The sequence below is a fragment of the Pseudorasbora parva genome, chromosome 2 (genome assembly GCF_024679245.1).
Source record: "Pseudorasbora parva isolate DD20220531a chromosome 2, ASM2467924v1, whole genome shotgun sequence".
NCBI classification, from domain to species: Eukaryota; Metazoa; Chordata; class Actinopteri; order Cypriniformes; family Gobionidae; genus Pseudorasbora; species Pseudorasbora parva.
Window position 1 is genome coordinate 8,623,999 of NC_090173.1, and position 23,341 is coordinate 8,647,339.

Sequence of the window (23,341 nt, forward strand, 5' to 3'; positions counted from 1 at the left end):
GCTGCTATATGATGATGGAGGATCACTCTTAAGCCCCTTTCACACTGCACGTCGGACCCGCAATATTCCCGGAACATTGCCGGGTCGCCTTCTGTGTAAAAGCAACCACGTCCCGGAATTGATTACCGAATTCGACCCCGGTCGGGTACCTAGTAACATTGCGGGATATGTATCAGAGTCGCCAAGGAAGCGGAAAAGAGAATTAAGACGGCAACGCAATGGGCAAATCAACAAGACAAAAGTAAATACTGGAGTGGCCTTTCCAAGATGGAAAGAGCTCATGAGGAGCAACGATTTTAAAAAGAACGCCAACATTGCCTGCTTTCTTCTCGACAGGTAATATTAATTCAGCCTATTTGTGTATATTGGAAGTTTTATTATTGCTTGGCTAATTATATCATGGTGTGCTGTGCATAACACTAGAACGACGTCTAGGATAGTTTTCCTCGCGTCAATGATGAAAAAGTATTGTTTACCTTATAACATAAATCCGTGTTCTATGACGGATAACATGAGATTAATATTTTAATTGCATTATAATTTGTTTGCCTTACGCTAGTGATGTTGTACAATATACAGAATAATGATAGCACTGATAAAAGTTACTTTACTAAGAGCTTGCATTCGTCTGGGAACCTGATAGCTGATGTTAGCAATGAACTGGTTATTATTCAGTTCTATTATTCATTTTACATAGATTAACTTGATCATAGATCATTTGGTAAATTAAAAAAACTGCAAATTATAATAGTTTTCAAAAATTACCTCATCACTTGAGTTGACGCAACACTCACCGAAGAGGTCGAACTGAAAGCCATGACTAAATCGGCCACCGTAGGAGTTGAAACGAAATCGAAATTGAGAGGAGCAGAAACAATTATTCACTGGATGGTCATATACCTTTACACCGCTAGATGGGGGAAAATATCACACAGTGTAGCTTTAAGGAAGAAGCAGTTCCAACGATAAAGGTTCACGGTCGTACGTTATAACTGCAAGCAGTGAGTAAAACTGCCTCGAATATCTGTGTTGTTGGTTATCGGCGCGTAAGTAAAGCCATGTTTTCACCGCAGGAACTTTAACCAGGAACAAGGGACTTTGGGGTGGTATTCTAGTGTTTTTCGACCGCAGGAACCGGGGTCTAAATTAAGTTCCGGGTAAATATTTCCTCCTCCAAACGGCCCTGTTCGTGAGGTAATACTTTTTCAAAGTTCAGGAACTTTCGAGGGTGGGACATGGTCGCTAAACATGCTGATTGGTTTAGCTCAGGCAGCATTTTATTTCAACTGCCATTTTTAAAACTCTTTTGCGAGGTTTGTACTGCATTCAGTAAATATCAGTATTGCTCTTTCTTTCTGATGGCGCGCATTCATCTCAGCCATCTCACAGTCAATGTCCGTGATTGCTGATAATAATCTCACAGTCAATGTCCGTGATTGCTGATTGTCCGTGATTGCTGATAATAACAGTCATTTTAAATCTAGCTTTACAAGCTTTCAGAATACGCTTTAGTATCAGTGCTCTTTTCCGCCATTTTGTTAAGTACCTCTTTAGTAAACCAATATATAACCAGCAAAAGCAGCACAGCTTAAATCTCCTCCATACTTGTTATTGTTTCAGACAGTATTCGCAAAAAAGATTACTGTTCCTCGCTGACTGGGAGGAGCAGTTACGCGCAGTCCTACATCACCGGACTAATTTGTCTAATCTTCACAGTACTTTAGACCGCAGTGGAAACGCAGACAGTAGCAGGTCTGGGGGGGAAAAGTTCCTGTAAAAAATAGTTCCTGGTACAAATTGTTCCAGGTAATTTCGGTGTAACTAAAGGATTATTAGAAACGCCTGTTCAATTTCTCATTAATGCAATTATCTATAACAACCAATCACATGGCAGTTGCTTCAATGCATTTAGGGGTGTGATGCATTAAATGCAATAAGTTGCCTTATTTTTTTAAGTTAGCTCAACTTTATTTTGTTTACAGTGTGTGAGTATTGGCGCAAGTTGCTCTCTCTGTGATTTTGGAGGTAATTATGTAAAACGCAGTTTATCATGCAAAAAACCCAAGCCCAAGCTATTGCGTCAGATTGTTATGTTGCAATGCTAAATGTAACAGTAAAATTGTGTGTTAGAGAGGTTCCCTAATCTCAATCTCAGTTTGTTTTGTTATTGGATAAAATGAACAGTGAATATTTTGTGTTGTTCTGTGAGTGCTCGAGCCCCAGAGGGCATTTAATTAGCAGTACGTCTGACACTTTATTCCTATGGAAGCAGAAAGTGTGTAATTAGTACTTAATATAAGGGGTGTCCATGGTTAACCGATTAACCGTTCAAAATTGTGTAACCGAGTGAAACATTTTGCTCGGTTAAGTGGCGTCAATGATGTCCTTTGAATTTAGTTGTAATATATTGTTGCACTCCTAGAGACTGCCAGAGCGCTCCCAGACATTTGTAATATCCACAAGAAGAAGTCATGACCAGCTTAGTTTCTAACATGAAGCGGGCAAAGAAAAGCACAGCGTGGGGAGCACTTTAAAATTGAGAGTGACGGGGCAAAATGCAAGTATTGCAATGCAGTGCTTTCCGCATTTTTCAGGCTATAAGTCACTCCGGAGTATAAGTCGCATCAGTCAAAAAATGCATCATGAAGAGGAAAAAAACTAAAAGACTAAAAGTCGCATTAGGGCAGAAGCAGAGCGGGAGCCGCGTGTGCTGTGCATAACGGTTTGAAGTAAGAAACTTGTGAATGACTAGAGAAAAGCAGACGTTACTTTAACTGTAATGAAGAAAACAAAAAAAGCTAATCGCGGACTGAAAGCAAGATGGCCAGAGCTAAAGGAACGAGTCCACAGATGCTTGAACTCTCTGCCGGGAGAGGCTCAGCCGCGCGAGTCAAACGCTGAGTCTGTGTGAATCATTCTCGGCTGCATATTTTACTACATGCCCTAATCATGCAGGCGCCCTCGCGGCCACTTGCATTGCTCGTGAACTGGAGCGCATCTCATCCTAATTTAACGAAACTCAGCGTACGCCTCACAGACATGAAATATATCTTAAGAAACTTCAAATGTCTTTTAACAATTTAAAACGAAAAGAAATAGGCTACTCTCTGATTATGTAATCCATGATGTGCATTTCTCTCTATAGGCGCGTTCACTACGGAGATGCCGCTCGTCAAATGAATAAACTAAAAATAACCCTGACGCACACTATGGTTAACTGAGTATTAACCGCTAAGGGCCTCGGTTAACGGTTAATGAAAAACCTGAAAACGTGCATCCCTACTTAATATATGGATTCTCTATTATGCTCTAGTTTTTGTTAAATAAATGAGTTTGGATTTAGCTAATTTTAAGGCCTGTGAAGGACCAGATGATTTGTATTATGTCCTGATGTAAAACCACAGAATTCTAAATGAATTCTAGAAACTACATGAACCATCACTCATGAGATCCAGTATAAAGCAGTACCTGTTTCTCTTTCCTTTCTGCTGCAGTTGATACAGTGTCATGATTTTTGTGTTCATCCACCAAACACAGCATACAGATACACTGCTGGTCAGTACGGCAGTAAATCTCCAGTAGTTTACCATGTCGAGAGCAGATCATGTCCTGCAGTCGTCCAGTGGCGTCCATCAGATTGTGTCCTTTACCTCTGAAGAGACTCTCATGCTGTTCAAGGTGATTTTGACAGTAAGAGCTTCGGCACTCCAGACACGACTTCACTGCTTTCTGTTTATTTTCAGAGCAGGAGTCGCACTGAACATCTCCAGATGCAGTGTGAAGAACTGGAGGAGCAGATTGTAGTCTTGTCTTCTTCAGTTTCTCCACCATTTCATTAATCATCCCATTCTTACCTAAAAGAGGTCTTGATGTCAAGGTATGTTTGCATAATGGACATCTGTAGATTCCCTTCTGATCCTCCTCATCCCAGCAGTCTGAGATGCAGCTCATACAGTAACTGTGTCCACAGGGAATCGTCACTGGATCCTTCAGGAGATCCAGACACACTGAACAGGTGAACTGATCCTGATCCACTGAGATACTGGTTTTTGCCATTTCTCTGTATGAACACACAACAGTTGATTCGGTTATACGTGCACTATTTTGTAGGGGTGTCAACAATAATCGATTCGGCGATGCATCGCGATGCGGGGCATGAACGATTCAGCATCGATGCGGCAAAGGGCCATAATCGATTATGTCACTGTTTATTTTCTGGCGGACGATAAAGTTGTGAAGTTTCAAATACTTCCGGTTCCGGGAGAATAACAACAACAACAAGGAAGATGGCTGAGGCGGAGGGAGATGACCGCGATAGACGGGTTATTAAAAACGCGCTAACGACCCGAGGTGTGTAGGATTGTACGTATATATTTTTTTGCACAATAATCAATGAATCCATAATGACGAAAAACACCGCAATTCACCTTTATTCCACACGGTGGCAATGTCTGATAAGCAATGATGAAGTGACGTTTCACTCATAGTTACCTCTGACAGAAAACGAAACTATAATAATTATAATCTGCAAAACTTGAAATGTCTCAGTGATTTACTTCAGAGAGCAAGAACTAAACACAATCATATGTTAGTGTCACTGTCTCTTGATGATGGATGTGGTCAAGAAGCTGTCAGTGATCAAAATATTGATTTTGAAGACGTTGAAAATGAGTTTGGAGAATATGCTGGAGATCGCGAATATGAGGCAGATGCTGGTAAACGAGCTCTGACGAGGACAGATGATGATGGTATTAAACATCTGCTCAAACTGAATCCTTCCAAGCTCCAAAAGGTAACGAAATAGGTGTTATTTTATTCTTCTGTAGCTGTTACTCTAAAATCAGGAGTTTTATATATTATCACGACAGGTAGAGGTCTATCCATGTTAAATATAGATCTGGGTCACTAACGACCTGAATATGTAAGAATGTTTGGTGAAACAGTCATGCATTTAAGGGCTAATTGCATTTTATTTAATTACATTTTATTTTATTTAATAACTTTTATGTCAAAGATACAGGAGACACATAGCAGCCAATACAATCTGTTGTTCAATATCTGCTTGTATTGCCTCATGACTGATGAAAAATTAGCTTTGTGTGCAGTAGAATTTTGATGCATCACAATGCATCGTAGAATCGAATCGAATCGAATCGTTACCTGGTGAATCGTAATCGAATCGAATCGTGAAGGAAGTGCCAATGCACACCCCTACTATTTTGTGTTCCTCTGGTTTGGTAATTGGAGTGGGATTATAGTTGGTCTTGCATGTAACCAATTGTTCTTTTCACTTGATACAAATTCACAAATGAGCAACTGACGACTGCACGTAAATAAAAAAGGTCACTTCTAAATACCTATAAGTACTGTGGTATTCTGATATGTTTCTCACCCAGTCCGTTAACTCAGGATTAAAGAAGCTTCCCACTCATATTTACAACTTTTTTAAGAGTCTGCCATATTGGACTGGGCACATGAAAAATGGAGTCAATAAAATAAAAATAGTAAATAAAATGGTGGGACAGACTTTTAAGTTATGTTTAATTTACTGCTCATGTGTGAAGAGCATGTTTTTCTTTAAGGCTGTTCAGTCTTGCATCCTATGAAAGAAGGGGTTGAACATTATGGAGCAATAAAGAGTTTTTATTTCCAAAAATAGTTGTAGTTATTGAGTCAACATCACGCCTCTCCCAGAAGGTTCAGGAGTCTCCCGCATATTGATAGCAGCTCCCTGGTTAACATGAAGTCTAAATGGGCCACGTTTCAGTCCTTATTTCATATTCATCAAATTTTCTGACAAAAGAAACAAAGCATATAAATATTATTGGGATTTTGGTTGTATTAAACACAGTAGAAGACAAGCAAACAAATGTAAAGGGCTGACACTAGGCAGAATGTAAATACTGCGAAATTACATCATAAATAAGATTATTAGCATGATTTATCTGGCAACATTTAGCAACTTTAAGTAAGCTTTAGCTACTCTCAGTTGAAAGAAGTTGGCCACAGTGTCCTTGAGACCTGTAATATACAATAGAGTGGTGCAGGTACGGCATCACTTTGTAGCCCCGAAGGCGGAAGCAAGATAGCATTATAGCACTTCCGGTTGCCTCGTCCTGAAGTCAATGGTTTTTTTTTTTAAACTCCAATGTTAATGGAGTTTTGGTTAAATGGCTGAAATAATGTCTGCACAATCTCAAGACACTTTCACGGTTTATACTATGACAAAAACTACATCAGTATTACTCGTGATTTTTTGAAGCTGTTACGTGTCTTGAAAAGGGTGGTTGCTAACCAGTGGCTAATGGGACTACAGAGGCGAGGAGAACAGGTAAACTATTTCACAGCCTCATTCTGCTCATCATAATGCTCTTATAATCTAGTCTAACTCAATCGTTCTGGGAAAATGTTTTGAGATAGAATTTTTACTTTTATAGAATACAACTCACACATTTGATTCCGGGACAGTGTAGTTTTTTTTCAATATATGACAATCGCGGCACAAGTGGCAAATCTAAACGCTAGTGTGTGTGAGTGAATGAATGAATGAATGAGAGTGTGTGAATGTGTGTGAAACCCTACATGGCAATGTCTTGAATTAAACACAAAATAAATTTGTGTTTTATGAAAAAAAAAAGAAATGCAGAAAGTTTAGTGTGATAGGTAGGTTTAGTCGTCTGGCCATCACCAGACCAAGCTCAGTTTAAGATTGAACATTAGTCTGAGGAGTCTGCTCTGTATTTTCTACTGCACAAGAGGCGTGATCAACGGGCAAAGTTCAAATGACTCTGAATGCTATTGGATAGTCCTTCGACCAATCAGACCACAAGAGGCGTGATCAACGGGCATAGTTCAAAGGACTCTGAATGCTATTGGATAGTCCTTCGACCAATCAGACCACAAGAGGCGTGATCAACGGGCATAGTTCAAATGACTCTGAACGCAATTGGATAGTCCTTCAACCAATCAGACCACAAGAGGCATGATCAACGGGCATAGTTCAAATGACTCTGAACGCAATTGGATAGTCCTTCAACCAATCAGACCACAAGAGGCATGATCAACGGGCATAGTTCAAATGACTCTGAATGCAACTGGATAGTCCTTTAACCAATCAGACCACAAGAGGCGTGATCAACAAGCATAGTTCAAATGACTCTGAACGCAATTGGATAGTCCTTCAACCAATCAGACCACAAGAGGCATGATCAACGGGCATAGTTCAAATGACTCTGAATGCAACTGGATAGTCCTTCAACCAATCAGACCACAAGAGGCATGATCAACGGGCATAGTTCAAATGACTCTGAATGCAACTGGATAGTCCTTCAACCAATCAGACCACAAGAGCCGTGATCAACGGGCATAGTTCAAATGACTCTGAACGCAATTGGATAGTCCTTCAACCAATCAGACCACAAGAGGCGTGATCAACGAGCATAGTTCAAATGACTCTGAATGCAACTGGATAGTCCTTTAACCAATCAGACCACAAGAGGCGTGATCAACGAGCATAGTTCAAATTACTCTGAACGCAATTGGATAGTCCTTCAACCAATCAGACCACAAGAGGCATGATCAACGGGCATAGTTCAAATGACTCTGAATGCAACTGGATAGTCCTTTAACCAATCAGACCACAAGAGGCGTGATCAACGAGCATAGTTCAAATTACTCTGAACGCAATTGGATAGTCCTTCAACCAATCAGACCACAAGAGGCATGATCAACGGGCATAGTTCAAATGACTCTGAATGCAACTGGATAGTCCTTTAACCAATCAGACCACAAGAGGCGTGATCAACAAGCATAGTTCAAATGACTCTGAACGCAATTGGATAGTCCTTCAATCAATCAGACCACAAGAGGCATGATCAACGGGCATAGTTCAAATGACTCTGAACGCAATTGGATAGTCCTTCAACCAATCAGACCACAAGAGGCGTGATCAACGGGCATAGTTCAAATGACTCTGAACGCAATTGGATAGTCCTTCAACCAATCAGACCACAAGAGGCGTGATCAACGGGCATAGTTAAAATGACTCTGAACGCAATTGGATAGTCCTTCAACCAATCAGACCACAAGAGGCGTGAGCAACGAGCATAGTTCAAATGACTCTGAACGCAATTGGATAGTCCTTCAACCAATCAGACCACAAGAGGCGTGATCAACGGGCATAGTTCAAATGACTCTGAACGCAATTGGATAGTCCTTCAACCAATCAGACCACAAGAGGTGTGATCCACAGGAATCAACAATAGTACACCAGGTAGATAAGCCAGCCTGTGATTGTTTCCCGCTAGTGGTGGGAAGTTCAGATCATTTTACGAGAAGGGTATTCCTGCACAACCGGAGGCTGCAGTTTCAGGACCCTAGTTTTTTGTGACAGCACCACCTACCGAATTGAATCACCAAAACACTAATTTAAGATGGATGATGGACACCGATCAGACTGTGAGTACTGATATTCAATCAAGTTTTATTTTATAACTTTTAAATGAAACAAAATGTACTAAAGTGAGCTGCTAACTAGTATGTATTAAGAATTAATTCACACAAATTAAGAAATTATTCAAAATAGAAGGGTATTATAACAATATATATTTGTATATTCATCTCTGTAACACTTGCTGGTTTTTATAACTTGTGCAGTTTTTTATTAATTTTTTTTATCTACAATTCATTTTGTTCCCTGGCTTATTTATCAAAATTATTATGTTCACCAGATTAGTATAATGACTGTCAGTCATCATCCATTTACCTTAGTAAGATGTATAGGAAATTTTTACAATAGTTGCCTCATGCTACATAAATATCCTATTTGGCTTTCTCTCTCTACAACTCCAACAGTCCACAAGTGTTAACTTAAATCAGATATATATATATATATACATATATATATATATATATATATATATATATATATATATATATATATATATACACACACACACACAGCCATTCTGTCTGTGCAGCAACTGATGAAAAAAGGGGTCTTTTTGGTGCTGTTGTTATTGCAAAAATGACATAAATATATATTTTTCAATCATTCTTGAGTCTTGTCTTGCCTCTCTACAACCTTTAAAATATCTGACTGTAATTTAGTGACTGCATATAGCCTACTAATTCTATCTTTATTTTACCTGATAATTAACTAATTAGTTAAATTTAAGGAGGTTAATCAATATACAGTATAATTCAAGAAATTAATAAAAAAAATTAAAGATTGATATAAATATTTCATTTATATTTTGTTTAAATTACACACTTTGTAATTAACCTCTGATGCATTTGAATTTAAAAAAGCACACCATATCATCCAGTTCTGTAGGTGGGGCTGTCACAAAAAAACAAGGGTCCTAGAATTGCCGTCCTGAAACTGGGGTCCTGAAACTGCAGCCTCCGGTTGTGCAGGAATATACTACTGCATTTTACTGACTCGGATCTTTGAATCTCGGTCAGCAAAATGAACAAATCTTTTGTCCAAGTCATTTAGTTCATTTAAGCAGAATCTAATTAAAATTTTACATGTTACATTTTTTAACACATTTAGTACTTTTGGAATAAAAAAATAAACTATAATATAATGCAGTCATGGCCAAACTTTGGAAAATAATTAATTAATTAATTGCCTCACCTCCCGATCCAAATTGTTCTTTCTTTAGTCACTTCACATTTAATCACTTCTGTTCCCTAGAAAGATTAGTACACCTCTCATGACTTCTGCTTCGAGCCGTTAGTTCTGTCATCATGTCTGATCTGGGCCATGACAGCCTTATATGTAATACATGCAGCCATAAACAGAAAAGATTAGTTATCTCGAGTCTTCGAGTCATTTGTTCATCATGTCCCAGCCCCATGTAGGCAAGGCTATGCAGTCACAAGAAACAGAAGAGATTAGTTCATCTCTCGAGTCTTCTCGTTCAAGTCGTTCTTCGGGTCTGACACTCGGTCTTTTGTCACATGACCGCGCCACTTCAATGTCTCAACAAGTCACAACATATACAAAATTACAGTCGTATTATTGACTGCATGTTGTAATATTTTTATTATTACAAAATCATCAGAAGATATGGGCAATAAACTGTTATTATGCCTATCCATTCTGACCAACCCAGTGTGTCCAGGATTCATAGGAAAATCAATTATTATAGGCCTACTAGCTAAAAAAAAAAAAAAAAAAAAAAAAAAAAAAACCTACGCACTTTTTTGTGAGGAAGGTTGTGAATAAACTATTTTAGTATCCAACACGGCTGTCATGTCACGTGACAAAAGAACGAGACTCGGACCGAAGACTCGAGAACGAATCATGTCTGTTTCAGGTACAGACTGCATAGCCTTGTCTATGGGGCTGGGATTTGATGAACGAATGACTCAAACCCGGACTCGAAAGATGAACTAATCAATTCTGTTCCCTATACAGAACACATGGGATGTTGCGCATGTGCGGTCAACACAAAATGAACGAATCGCTCTCTGAAAAGACCTGTCGATCTTTAGCCCCTTTCACACTGCACGTCGGACCCGCAATATTCCCGGAGCATTGCCGGGTCGCCTTCTGTGTGAAAGCAACCACGTCCCGGCATTGATTACCGAATTCGACCCGGGTCGGGGACCTAGTAACATTGCGGGATTCGACCCGGGACGAGCGCTGTGTGAACAAAAGCCAAAACTAATGCCGCAACGTGTACGTAGTTATCGTGCGACTCCTAGAGCTTGTTTTTTTCAATAATACAACCCTGCAGTGCCAGAAGAGCTCGTCGGTGTTTTAAACGCAGAAAGTGTTCGTATACAAAAGAAACTAAAATTAAACAAGCAGAAATGTGCGCAAACTGGACACAAGTCGAGACCACGGAGCTCATTACTATCCACGCTGAAGCTGAGATCGCTCGCCATTATACGCCACATCCGGATGTCACGTGTCAACTCGACCCGGGACCGTTACGGGTTGTGTGTGAAAGCGCACATATTACGGTATTTCGCTGGCAGTGAGAATGGGCCAAATCTAGCGGCCCGGGAACAAATGCGGGGTCGCATTATCCGTGTATTTGCCGGAATCGCAGTGTGAAAGAGGCTTTTGAGTCATATTAAAGATTTGTTCAAAATGAACGAATCATTCATGAACGACACATCACTATTTCCCGCAAAAGTGTAACAGAAGCAGGAGAAAAGTATGTACAAGTTTCCAGACTGAGCCGCAGGGCGAAATCACATTGCTGGTAGATTGGGCTAGATTGGCCAGTCTATAGGTTTCCATAAAACTAAAACAAAGCTTGGTCTTGTTGAAGTGAGGTGAGTTAGAGTTAAAACCCTTGTCAGGCTGCTTTTAGTAATCTCAGTCTCAGTGCTCTATAGGAGACTAAAAACATGGCTCAGAACAACTATGGCACACACAAGACATTTCCATGGGACAAACTGGACAATATTGATGTGGAAAAAATATGCCAACGGTTAATTTCTGTTAATCACAGCCATGTCTATATAGCATTATACTGTGAACAGATTAAAGTTAAGATTCTTTTTAAAAGGCCTCCTATATTGTTTAGGTCAATACTAAAAACCTAATACATTATCCTAATCCTCAGCTTCTGGGCTGTCCCCACCTATTTCAAAATCAAACCTACGCCCTTAGATCTTACCTTTAGTGTTTTACTTCTAAATACGACTGCATATTCAAAATTAATAAAAGTTGCGTTCATCTATGATAATTAGCCTAACTTAATGGAAAAACGTGCAAGTGGAGCGTATATGGGACGATCAGTGGTTAGTTCAGGTAAAATGTGACAAAGATGGATGTGTGTGTGTCCGGTACGAGAAACACGAGAGGTAATCCCAGTTTGTTTAATCAAAAGAGGTTTGTATGTTACTTTACATAAGTGTGGTATAAAATGAACAGAAGAAAAAAAAGACTATATATCAGTAAATTACACAAACATTCAGTTAATTAGAAATAAAAGTAATATAGAGATGAACATACATGGGTTACGTGCTGAATATATTAATAAATAATTATAATGGCACGCCTATGCACGGTTGTATGCTTAAGTCATTAAACTCGACAATTTTCAAACAATCTTGAGCAAATTAGGTGATCTGTAACTAATAAGCGAATAGAATATTTATATTCTAATAGAAATATAATTATTTTCCAAGTCAAAGTCCGATATGAAAACGTTTTAGTTTCACTTTGTGAGGCGGTTTAATATGCGTTCATTTTACAGGCAAATCTCGACATTCAGAACAACAAAGGCGAATCATATATGAAAACTCACCCGCGCATTTACGCACTGGAAAAAAAAAAATACAAAGTTGAATAATTAGTCCAGCCAGCCTGCTTTGTAACTAAACTGCCGATTCTGCATGGCCGCATGTGACCACCAGTGCTTGGAGTGGAACAAATAAAGTGCCGGTACTCACGGAAGGGGGCGGGGCTTTGTTGGGGGGTGTGGTTATGGGGGGATTGTTTAGTCAATAATTCATGAAGGTCCATATTTTAAAGCTCTTTCTAACTTGTACTTAGCCTTAAAACTAACATAGTTCTTGTAATTGTTAAACTATAGCATTTGTTTCAATAAGGGTTTATTTAGAAAGCAAGACCATCTACGGCTCCTCATTACCATGCAGGCCAATGTTAACTTTTTTCTTTCTTTTTTTAATCTATAGCATTTGTTATGGAAAAAATTGTAACACAGTTAGAAACTATAGCTACAATTATGCCACATCTTTTGTGGAAAATTTCTATTTTCTATTATAAATTCTACAACTAGTCAAAAATTACCACAATAAATACAACAGGACATGATGAATTATAGTAAATATAGTAATCACAAGTTTAAAAATGTAAAAGTGATTTTAGTGGCTGTTTTAGATATGAAAGCTTTAGCATAAGTTCTGCCAGGAAGACTTAATTGTTACGTCACTTCAACTATATCTATCCAATCACATTCTAATACTTGGGTATAAAAGATCGGTACTTACTCATGTTTGAGTTCGCAGATGCTGACGCACCAATTCACCGCCATCCTCCCCACCACCTCCAAGTCAAATCCTTCCCTACTCCACCCCACCACCACCACCAGGATGGTCCCTTCCATACCTCACGGGGGGGTCGGCTGCGCCTCTGCCTTCGTCTTCAGGCAGGATATGCAGAGTCCAGACCCTCTGATTGCGAGCTACGGACGGGGCCTATGCCAAAGTACTTTATTGCTTGCTGGATTGTTAATAAATAGATTATTGTCACAGTATTTATTCTCCAGAGTCTTTCTGGCAGAACTTGTTTGACTTTCTGTAGAATACAAATGAGTCGCACATTTCATCATCAGCGCCGCATAGGAACGGCTCGTGCAAATCTGAACACTTTTTGGAGAGTGCTGGTGAACGAATGAATGAGACACACAGACAGTGATTCACGCGCCACATAATTAAACAATTGGGCTACAGTCGCAGTCATATTGCACAGACAATTGATCTGTTATAAAACGCTTAAAGGTGCACTATGTAGTATTTTTGCAGTAAAATATCCAAAAACCACTAGGCCGGTGTTATATATTTTGTTCAGTTGAGTACCTACAATATCCCAAATGTTTCCAACTCTTTGTAAATTGTGAGAAAACTGCTATTTTAACTAAGGACTCAGGACGTTTCAGCATAGCGTTTGAGAGAGTCGCCTGTCAATTGCGTCATATCTGCGCTACCCTCGGTTTCGGCTTTTATTTGGCAGGAGCGCTTTACTCTTAGCAGTGTGAACAAGTGAACGCACGGAGTAACGTCATAACCTCATTTTAAACACACTTAAATGTATCTAATATGATAATCAGAGCTGCATTACCTCATAATCATAACCGGAAGAGCGGATCAGTGCAGGCGCCCGGCGACTGTGTCCCGTCCCGTCATAATAAAAGTCCCGTTGCTCGTGAGCCGCGTGTGTGTGTGTGTGTGTACCAATCGCTCCAGCGGCTGTGCTCAGCTCCTCAATACTCGGTCCTGCTCTGCTTCACACTACAGTAACGTTAATAACCGCATCCATGAACGTGATTTCTGCCCGAGTCCTATTTTCCACCGGCTGTGAGGTGAAGACCACATGTCCCAAGATGCTGCGCTCAAACTTTGTGTCATCAAACTACGCCTTTGTTTAGAATAGGCGACCTCTAGTGGACAGAAAGTTGCATAGTGCACCTTTAACAGTAAAATCTAGAAGTGCCGGTACTGCGTACCACTCAAGGGGGCGGAGTATGGGCTTTCTCACAGGTGTCCAAACTATCACACTCGATTGCTGCGAGCCCCCGGTTATCAACCAAAAAGCATTAAGCCTCACAACCACCAAAGCCCGTAGGCCCAGCTCGCTCTCCTCCTCCTCCTGTGAGATTCCTTCGGTCACAACACCAGGGCACACACCCTCCTCCATCTGAACAAAAAACAACTGATTCTAGCTCTCAGTGATGTGTTTTGGATAACAGTAACTTTATCAACTAATGTTTATGTTTATCCAAACTAATGTTCACAGAACAAGCACGGGAACTTTTTTTGCAAGATATACCTTCTCATACGTCTAAGGTATTCTAAAGGGGAAGGGGGGGTACTGTTAAGTTAGCACTTTTAAATATCCGCTCAACTAATAAATCCGCTCCATGCAAAATAAATAATTTCTAGTCAACGGCTTAACCACAAACAACCTTGATTTTTCGCTTCTAAATGAAACGTGGCTAGAAGAAAACTGTAGAGCAACAGTCCTCAATGAAGCAGCCCCTCCTAACTTTACTTTTATGAGTGTCTGTAGAGCTGTTAGGAGAGGTGGGGGTGTTGCTGCTCTTTTTAAAGATTTCTAGAGAGAGTCAGAATGGCGCTTGTGTTCAGTGGTGTAGTTTCTGTATGGGTCGCTGTCCTGTGTTTTCTGTCCTGTACGCTAGGTGGCGCTGCTGTGACGGACGGGTGGACCATATTAAGACACACGGGATGGATTGTCCATATTAAGACAAAGACCATATTAAGACAATGGTGAAACACGAGTGACTTCTCGGATAATCACTGTGTACATTCTGTCGCAACTTCTGTTTGCTGAGAGACATGCTGTCCTAAATCACGGTCACGAGTGTTTACACAGGGCACAAACATGTTTAACTCACATTTAAAGAATTGTAGAAGAATACACCTCAAATAGAGAAGAAGTGAAAGTGAAAATGAGCCTGCAAATGAGGACAATAACGTGTGTGTGTGTGTGTGTGTGTGTGTGTGTGTGTGTGTGTGTGTGTGTGTGTGTGTGTGTGTGTGTGTGTGTGTGTGTGTGTGTGTGTGTGTGTTATAAATGAGGTTATTCTTGAAGAGGTTAAAGTATAGATCAGTGATTTGATGTTCACAGGTAAAGGATCATCACGTCCCTCATCTAACGGGGTTAAAATGTCATTCTGTGGAAAACCCCAGAAGACTAAAACAACTAAAGTAGTCTTTTATAGACAACCAGATGTTCACTTACAAAACTGATGATCTTTTCCTCCATAATGCCATTATTATTGTTGCAGCAGTAAAACTGTAACATGTCTATTTAATTTTTAATTAACAAAGATTATGAATTTATTAATACTCTATTAAATTTAAAATTACATTTCTGAATTGTATTTAATAAAATAAAATTTCAGTTTTTTAAATAAACCGTATAATACAGAATTATATTAGAATAATTGCTCATTTAAAATAGCCCAATAGATAAAAAATAGCTATTTTATTTATTAAAATAATGTAATAATGCAGCGTAGTTAACTCAAAAACAGACAAGACAAGCTGAGCTGACATATTAAAGTGCATTTTAAAGCCCTATGTGTGTTCAAGATGCTCTTCAGTTCACCGTGATTGAGAATCAAAGCCGTTTGCTGAACCACGATGATGGCAAGCAAGACAAACGGCTCATTTCTCTCTCCAGAGAAAAAGTTAGAATTGCGAGAAAAATTCGGAATTGCAAGAGATAAAGTCGGAATTGCGAGAAAAGGTCGGAATTGCAAAAGAGAGAAAGTCGGAATTGTAAGGAAAGGACAGAATTTCTAGAGATAAAGTCAGAATTGCGCAAAAAAGTCGGAATTGCAAAAGAGAGAAAGTCGGAATTGCGAGAGATAAAGTGGGAATTGCTAGAAAAGGTCGGAATTGCAAAAGAGAGAAAGTCGGAATTGCGAGGAAAGGTCGGAATTGCAAAAGAGAGAAAGTCAGAATTGCAAGAGATAAAGTGGGAATTGCGAGAAAAGGTCGGAATTGCAAAAGAGAGACAGTCGGAATTGCGAGCAAAATTCTGAATTGCAAGAAAATGTCGGAATTGCAAAAGAGAGAAAGTTGGAATTGCGAGTGATAAAGTCGGAATTGCAAAAGAGAAAAAGTCGGAATTGCGAGAGATAAAGTCCGAATTGCGAGAGAAAATCGAAATTTCTAGAAAAAGTCAGAATTGTGAGAATAGGTCAGAATTGCGAGAGATAAGGTCAGAATTTCAAGAGATAAAGTCGGAATTGCGAAAAAAGTCAGAATTGCTAGAGATAAAGTCAGAATTGCGAGAAAAAGTCGGACTTGCAAGAGATAAAGTTGGAATTGCGAGCAATAAAGTCAGAATTGCAAAAGAGAGAAAGTCAGAATTGCAAGAGATAAAGTCGGAATTGCGAGCAATAAAGTCGGAATTGCAAAAGAGATAAAGTCAGAATTGCGAGAAAAGGTCGGACTTGCAAGAGATAAAGTTGGAATTGCGAGCAATAAAGTCAGAATTGCAAAAGAGAGAAAGTCAGAATTGCAAGAGATAAAGTCGGAATTGCGAGAAAAGGTCGGACTTGCAAAAGGGAGAAAGTCAGAATTGTGAGAAAAGGTAAGAATTACAAAAGAGAGAAAGTCAGAATTGCGAGAAATAGTCTGAATTGCAAGAGATAAAGTCAGAATGCGGAAAAAAGTCGGAATTGCGAGAGATTAAGTCAGAATTGCAAGAAATAGTCGGAATTGCAAGATATAAAGTCGGAATTGCGAGCGATAAAGTCGGAATTGCAAGAAAAGGTCGGACTTGCAAGAGATAAAGTCGGAATTGCAAGAAAAAGTCAGAATTGCGAGCAATAAAGTCGGAATAGCAAAAGAGAGAAAGTCAGAATTGCAAGAGATAAAGTCGGAATTGCGAGAAAAGGTCGGAATTGCAAAAGGGAGAAAATCATAATTGTGAGAAAAGGACGGAATTGCGCGAAAAATAAAGTCAGAATTGCGCGAAAAAGTCGGAATTGCAAAGGAGACAAAGTCAGAATTGCAAGAAAAGGTCAAAATTGAAAGAGATAAAGTCGGAATTGCCAGAAAAGGTCAGAATTGCAAAAGAGAGAAAGTCGGAATTGTGAGGAAAGGACGGAATTTCTAGAGAATAAGTCAGAATTGCGAGAGATAAAGTCAGAATTGCAAAAGAGAATAAGTCAGAATTGCGAGTGATAAAGTCGGAATTGCAAAAGAGAGAAAGTCAGAATTGCAAGAGATAAAGTGGGAATTTCGAGAAAAGGTTGGAATTGCAAAAGAGAGAAAGTGGGAATTGCGAGAAAAGGTCGGAATTGCAAAAGAGAGAAAGTCGGAATTGCGAGGAAAGGTCAGAATTGCAAAAGAGAGAAAGTCAGAATTGCAAGAGATAAAGTGGGAATTGCGAGAAAAGGTCGGAATTGCAAAAGAGAGAAAGTTGGAATTGCAAATTATAAAGTCGGAATTGCAAAAGAGAAAAAGTCGGAATTGCGAGAGATAAAGTCGGAATTGCGAGAAAAAGTCGGAATTGCGAGAAAAAGTCAGAATTTCTAGAAAAAGTCAGAATTGTGCGAATAGGTCGGAATTGCGAGAGATAAGGTCAGATATGCAAGAGATAAAGTCGGAATTGCGAAAAAAAAGTCGGAATTGCGAGAAAAGGTCGGACTTGCAAGAGGAAAAAGTCAGAATTGCGAGCAATAAAGTCGGACTTGCAAGAGGAAAAAGTCAGAATTGCGAGCAATAAAGTCGGAATTGCAAGAAAAAGTCAGAATTGCATGCAATAAAGTCGGAATTGCAAAAGAGAGAAAGTCAGAATTGCGAGAGATAATGTCAGAATGCGGAAAAAAGTCGGAATTGCGAGAAATCGTCGGAATTGCAAGATATAAAGTCGGAATTGCGAGCGATAAAGTCGGAATTGCGAGAAAAAGTCAGAATTGCGAGCAATAAATTCAGAATTGCAAAAGAGATAAAGTACGAATTGCGAGAAAAAGTCGGAATTGCAAAAGAGAGAAAGTCGGACTTGCAAGAGATAAAGTCGGAATTGCGAGCGATAAAGTCGGAATTGCAAAAGAGATAAAGTACGACTTGCAAGAGATAAAGTCGGAATTGCAAAAGAGAGAAAGTCGGACTTGCAACAGATAAAGTCGGAATTGCGAGCGATAAAGTCGGAATTGCAAAAGAGAGAAAGTCAGAATTGCAAGAGATAAAGTCGGAATTGCAAAAGAGAGAAAGTCGGACTTGCAACAGATAAAGTCGGAATTGCGAGCGATAAAGTCGGAATTGCAAAAGAGAGAAAGTCAGAATTGCGAGAAAAAGTCGGAATTGCAAAAGAGAGAAAGTCGGAATTGTGAGAAAAGGACGGAATTTCGAGAGATATCCATAATTGCGCGAAAAAGTCGGAATTACAAAAGAGAGAAAGTCAGAATTGCGAGAAAAAGTCGAAATTGCAAAAGAGAGAAAGTCGGATTTGCGAGAGATTAAGTCGGAATTGCGAGAGAAAGTCGGAATTTCTAGAAAAAGTCAGAATTGCGAGAGATAAAGTCAGAATTGCAAAAGAGATAAAGTCAGAGAATTGCTAGATACCACTCATCCGGCCTCGAGCGCTCGGGACCCGGCGGAGGATTCCACTTGAGCCCGAGGCTCTCGGCCACTCGGATTAGCATGGCTGTCAGCTCCGGGTCAGTCTCGGGCAATGCCGACACTCGCGAGGGAGCAGCACTGCCGAATCCTCATCTCTGGAGGAATCTAGCCCGCCTTGTGATGTGGCAATGGATATAGCATCGTCCGCCAGCGCCCCAAAGGAAACGTGAGGCCCAGGACGGGAAACACCAACGTTAAAGCAGTACTAGGTAACTTTTCAACCTTCATAATATATTTTTTAAGACTCTTGTGATGATAAATCGACTTACAATAGGTTGAATGACACGTCTGCCATAGCCTGATGGGGTCTGTATCGTTTTTAATCGTACTTTTAAACTTCGGGTTTCGGGTAGTAACCCGAGAACAAAAAGAACTACAAAATTCGACTGCTTTACGGCATATACGTCACTTCCACCAACACACACACTTCCTTACATTCAGACGTGCGAGCCCAACTTTGTTCGTCGGATTATATAGTCATGTCCGAAGCAGCAGAGACAAATAAGAAAGAAAAGGTTTTGTTGGAGGAAAGCAATAAGAGGAAACGAAAGTGCTGAGATTAAAGGCAGGACGAGGATCATCATGTGACCAGCGTTTGCTCGTCGGCGTGAGCTGAAGGAGGCGTGCCCGACCGATGCTGTCCTGCTTGTTATGGTGATTACCGACCACTCTATATGATACTTCAGTTCAATGTTTGATTCTGTAAAACGCTAACCAATAGACTACTATAATGACGCTGGCTTGTAAACGTGAGCATCGCGATTATTTGGCGTTTGAAAAAAATAAAACCCATGAAATTATATTCATATGACATGCTGAAACATGCCACTGACTGTAACGTTACCTGGGATGAAGACATTTCACACGCGCCGCCAGAAGAACACCTGCATGTGAACTCCTCCTGCAGTGTTCAACGACCCGCGGCGCCACTTTTATGAAGTTATTTGGCCCGCAACGCACCACTGTATATATTTTTACAACCCGCCCCGCACCCGCGACCATTGAATAGACATACGGGGTCCGCGGGTTATGAGACGACCCACGCATCACTAGTTCAGGGCTATCAGGGTTGTCATGTCAACAAATGCACGCGCAATGGCATCCGCTGTTGTAGGATGACAGATCTTACGACAGTAGTTGTAGTAGACAGTAATTTTTTCCAAACTGTAGGGGGACCCCGAGAGCAAAAGTTGCCAAGTGCTGCTTTAACATCTGGTAGTGCCACGGGTTGGAGTACCGAAGAGGGGGGTGTGGCCGGAGGAATACTCGTCGGGTTGGCCTACACCAACACCCTCAGATCACCCTGACCACCAGCCAAAGTACTGCCTCGCGAGGAGACAGTAGATCGGGGTGTGGGAGAGGGGACTCTCGCTCCAGAACAGCGATCATTGAGTCTTGATCGGAGCACTGCGATGGTCATGTTCCCGCAGTGAGAACATGACGCATCCATGAACGCGCGCTGGGCGTGCGCAAGGCCCAAGCACGCCAAACAGCGCTCATGCCCATCAGACGGACTAAAATATTGACGGCACCCAGGAACGGAGCACGGGCAAAACATCTTTAAAAAGACGTGCCGTGTGCAGCTCTTTTAGAGAAGAGTTTTACTCAGGCAGAGTGCTGAGACGCCCAGGGAGAACACAGACCTATACAGACCACTGCCATTTATACCCACGCAGTGGGTTGGGGTTGCATCAGGCAAATTCTGCAGACCCATGACATTTCATGTCATTGGATCGTTTTGATTGAGATTGAAGGCAGCTGGCTTTCTAAGCGAAACCCCCATTTTGTCAGTACTGACGTAACTCGTTGTGTACTGACTGAAATGGAACATTCATTATTTTAATTTTCACCAAACAAGCCAGTGCAACATATATATTTACATTAGACAAGATATGCTCTCAAAAAACAGTAAGCTGAACAAGAAAATTGCAAACTCCCTCTTCCTCTCTCTGCAACGTCTTCCATTGTTGTAAAAAACAAACAAAAAAAAAACAAAGGCGCTCACCTATGGTATTTTCATAGTGCTTACAGTCCGATAGAAGTGTTAACCATTAACCAGTGAGGTGTTTGGCCAGCTCATGTATTGGCCATTTAGCTCACGTAGTGTCATTTTGAATGGCAGTGTTTTAAAATGGCAAACATGTGACTTTATATGAGATTGTTGTGTCTTGTGCAGTGCATTTAAAAAGTGCCATTTTGAATTGCAACGTGTGTAAAGCAGAAAATGTGTTTAGAATTTAGGAGATTTGAGGATTTGAGTAGAGGTTGCTCTCTGTGTGTCAGTTCAAATAATTGTGCTGTGCATGTCATTTTAGAGTGTTAGCAATTGGAAAAAACTGTAAATATACATGTTTTGGGGAATTGAGGACTCAACTGAGTTCAATCACCTTATTAAGGACATGTATGATCTCTTAACCCCTATATTAAAATATTATTTAAGCTTATTTCCTACATACTTTATTTATCTACAATGTTTATTAATGCTTTTTCTTAAACCAATTTGTCTTGTTCACAGACAAAATGCTCAAAACCCCAAAAGGATCTGCTGGGCTTGCTAGAGACCTGAAATCAGAACTTGAATATACAGTGACAAAGAGCAAAACAGTCCAACACAATCCTTCCTGATCACACAAAAACATATGGACCCCGTAAACACAAACACAAACGATCCAAAACATCCCCTTTCCTGATCAGATAAAAACATATAACCCCTCAGTAAACAGATCCCCCTTCCTGATCACATAAAAAAGGTTGTCAAAATATCTGTTATGGTCATTAGGGTCATAAATCAATGATTTATTGGGGGGGGGGTCATAAATCAAAGTGACATGAGCTCCATCTTATAACTCTCTATGGTGACTTGACATGACGAATTCCTTAAAACATTATATAAAAAAATAAAGTCAAACTGGCTAGTAATTTGTAGTGTATTAATGTGTAATGACAAAGTCAGATGTTGTTGTTGTGTGTCTCTTTTTTTCTTTTTTCTCTGTCCTTCAGTGATTCTGCTCATTAATCATCAGGTGTTCATCACTAATGTAATGTGTGTGTGTGTGTGTGTGTGTGTGTGTGTGTGTGTGTGTGTGTGTGTGTGTGTGTGTGTGTGTGTGTGTGTGTGTGTGTGTGAGCCTGTTTATGTGGTTTATGAGGACACAAATTTGTATAACTACATGGGTATTACACTGGTATTACTCTATAAATGTGGTTTATGAGGACATATCAAATGTCCCCATAATTCAAACTGCCTTTAAAACATACTAAACGATGTTTTTTTGAGAAAGTAAAAATGCAGAATGTTTCCTGTGATGGGTAGGTTTAGGGGCTGGGGCAGTGTAGGGGGATAGAAAATACGGTTTGTACAGTATAAAAACCATTACGCCTATGGAGAGTCCCTGTAAACCACATAGACCAACGTGTGTGTGTGTGTGTGTGTGTGTGTGTGTGTGTGTGTGTGTGTGTGTGTGTGTGTGTGTGTGTGTGTGCTTAACCATATTGAACCGTTAGCTCTGCATATAACGGTTCAGATCAGTTTTACCCAGTGACATTTTGCATAGTTATCCTATACAGTTTTATTCCTAACGACATAAGAAGAGACCATAAAACTCTGATAATATGGCTATCTGATATTCCTATTCAAACTACATTTACTCATTTAGCAGATGCTTTAATGCTTTCATGTCCCTTAAAAGTGATGCGGTTGTCTAATTCTCAAGCCTAATTGGATTTATACAGTATTCAGGATATACCCTCAACATATCAAAAAGGCAAATAAGAATTGACTTACCATAAGAGCTGAGGAAATGGAAGAAGATCAAACCTCTTCCTAGTTGCAATTTAAATATTTTGTTGAAAAGACACTCCCTAACTTCACGTCAGGCCAGTTTGTAAGATCCACCCATCAGCCCAACAACAGAAACTAGGCCCTAGTTAGAAACAGATTAGCTGGTTCAGGTGTGTTTAATTAGGGTTGGAGCTGAATTTTGCTGGACCGAGTTTGGAGACCCCTGGTCTATGGTATCAAACAATCAACAGTCAGTTCATGAATCTCAACAATGGTGACAAAAAAAAAGCTTCATGCTGCAATGCATGCCGGGTGCCACAATAGTACACAACTCATCAATGACTCCCAGCATGCATTGGTTATGAAGCTTTTGGTTTGTCACCATTGTTAAGAGTCATTAACTGATTCTTGATATGTGTGCTTGACGAGTTTCTGCTGCAGCTACATAATTTAAATGTGAGTACTCTGAAAAAGAGAGTATAAAAATCGAGTGACTCTAGACTTTTTAATCTGCAATAAACACGCTCTCAGTTGGCTTGGGCGACTGTCACTCTCTCTTGCTACCATGGCAACCACCGCTTTCGCTACAGGATCAGCCCACATGTAAATAATAATGCAAAATGCATTATGAAATGCAAAATGGTATTCTAGCTTGATAGTGAGTGCTAAAAGACATCTTATTTGTTTATA

The 23,341-nt window shown here is 40.0% G+C and overlaps 1 protein-coding gene across 1 annotated transcript in view; it reads right to left on the reverse strand.

Moving 5' to 3' along the window:
* Positions 1-12,389, reverse strand: part of LOC137091400 (tripartite motif-containing protein 16-like protein) — a 29,394-nt gene extending 17,005 nt beyond the window's left edge. Inside the window, exons 1-2 of the mRNA XM_067455785.1 lie at positions 12,276-12,389; positions 3,469-4,060 (exon numbers count right to left, since the gene is read on the reverse strand). Of these exons, the coding sequence (XP_067311886.1) occupies positions 3,469-4,060; positions 12,276-12,283 (600 nt within the window). The 5' untranslated portion in view covers positions 12,284-12,389. The remainder of the gene's footprint in view (positions 1-3,468; positions 4,061-12,275) is intronic.
* Positions 12,390-23,341: the final 10,952 nt, after the last annotated feature.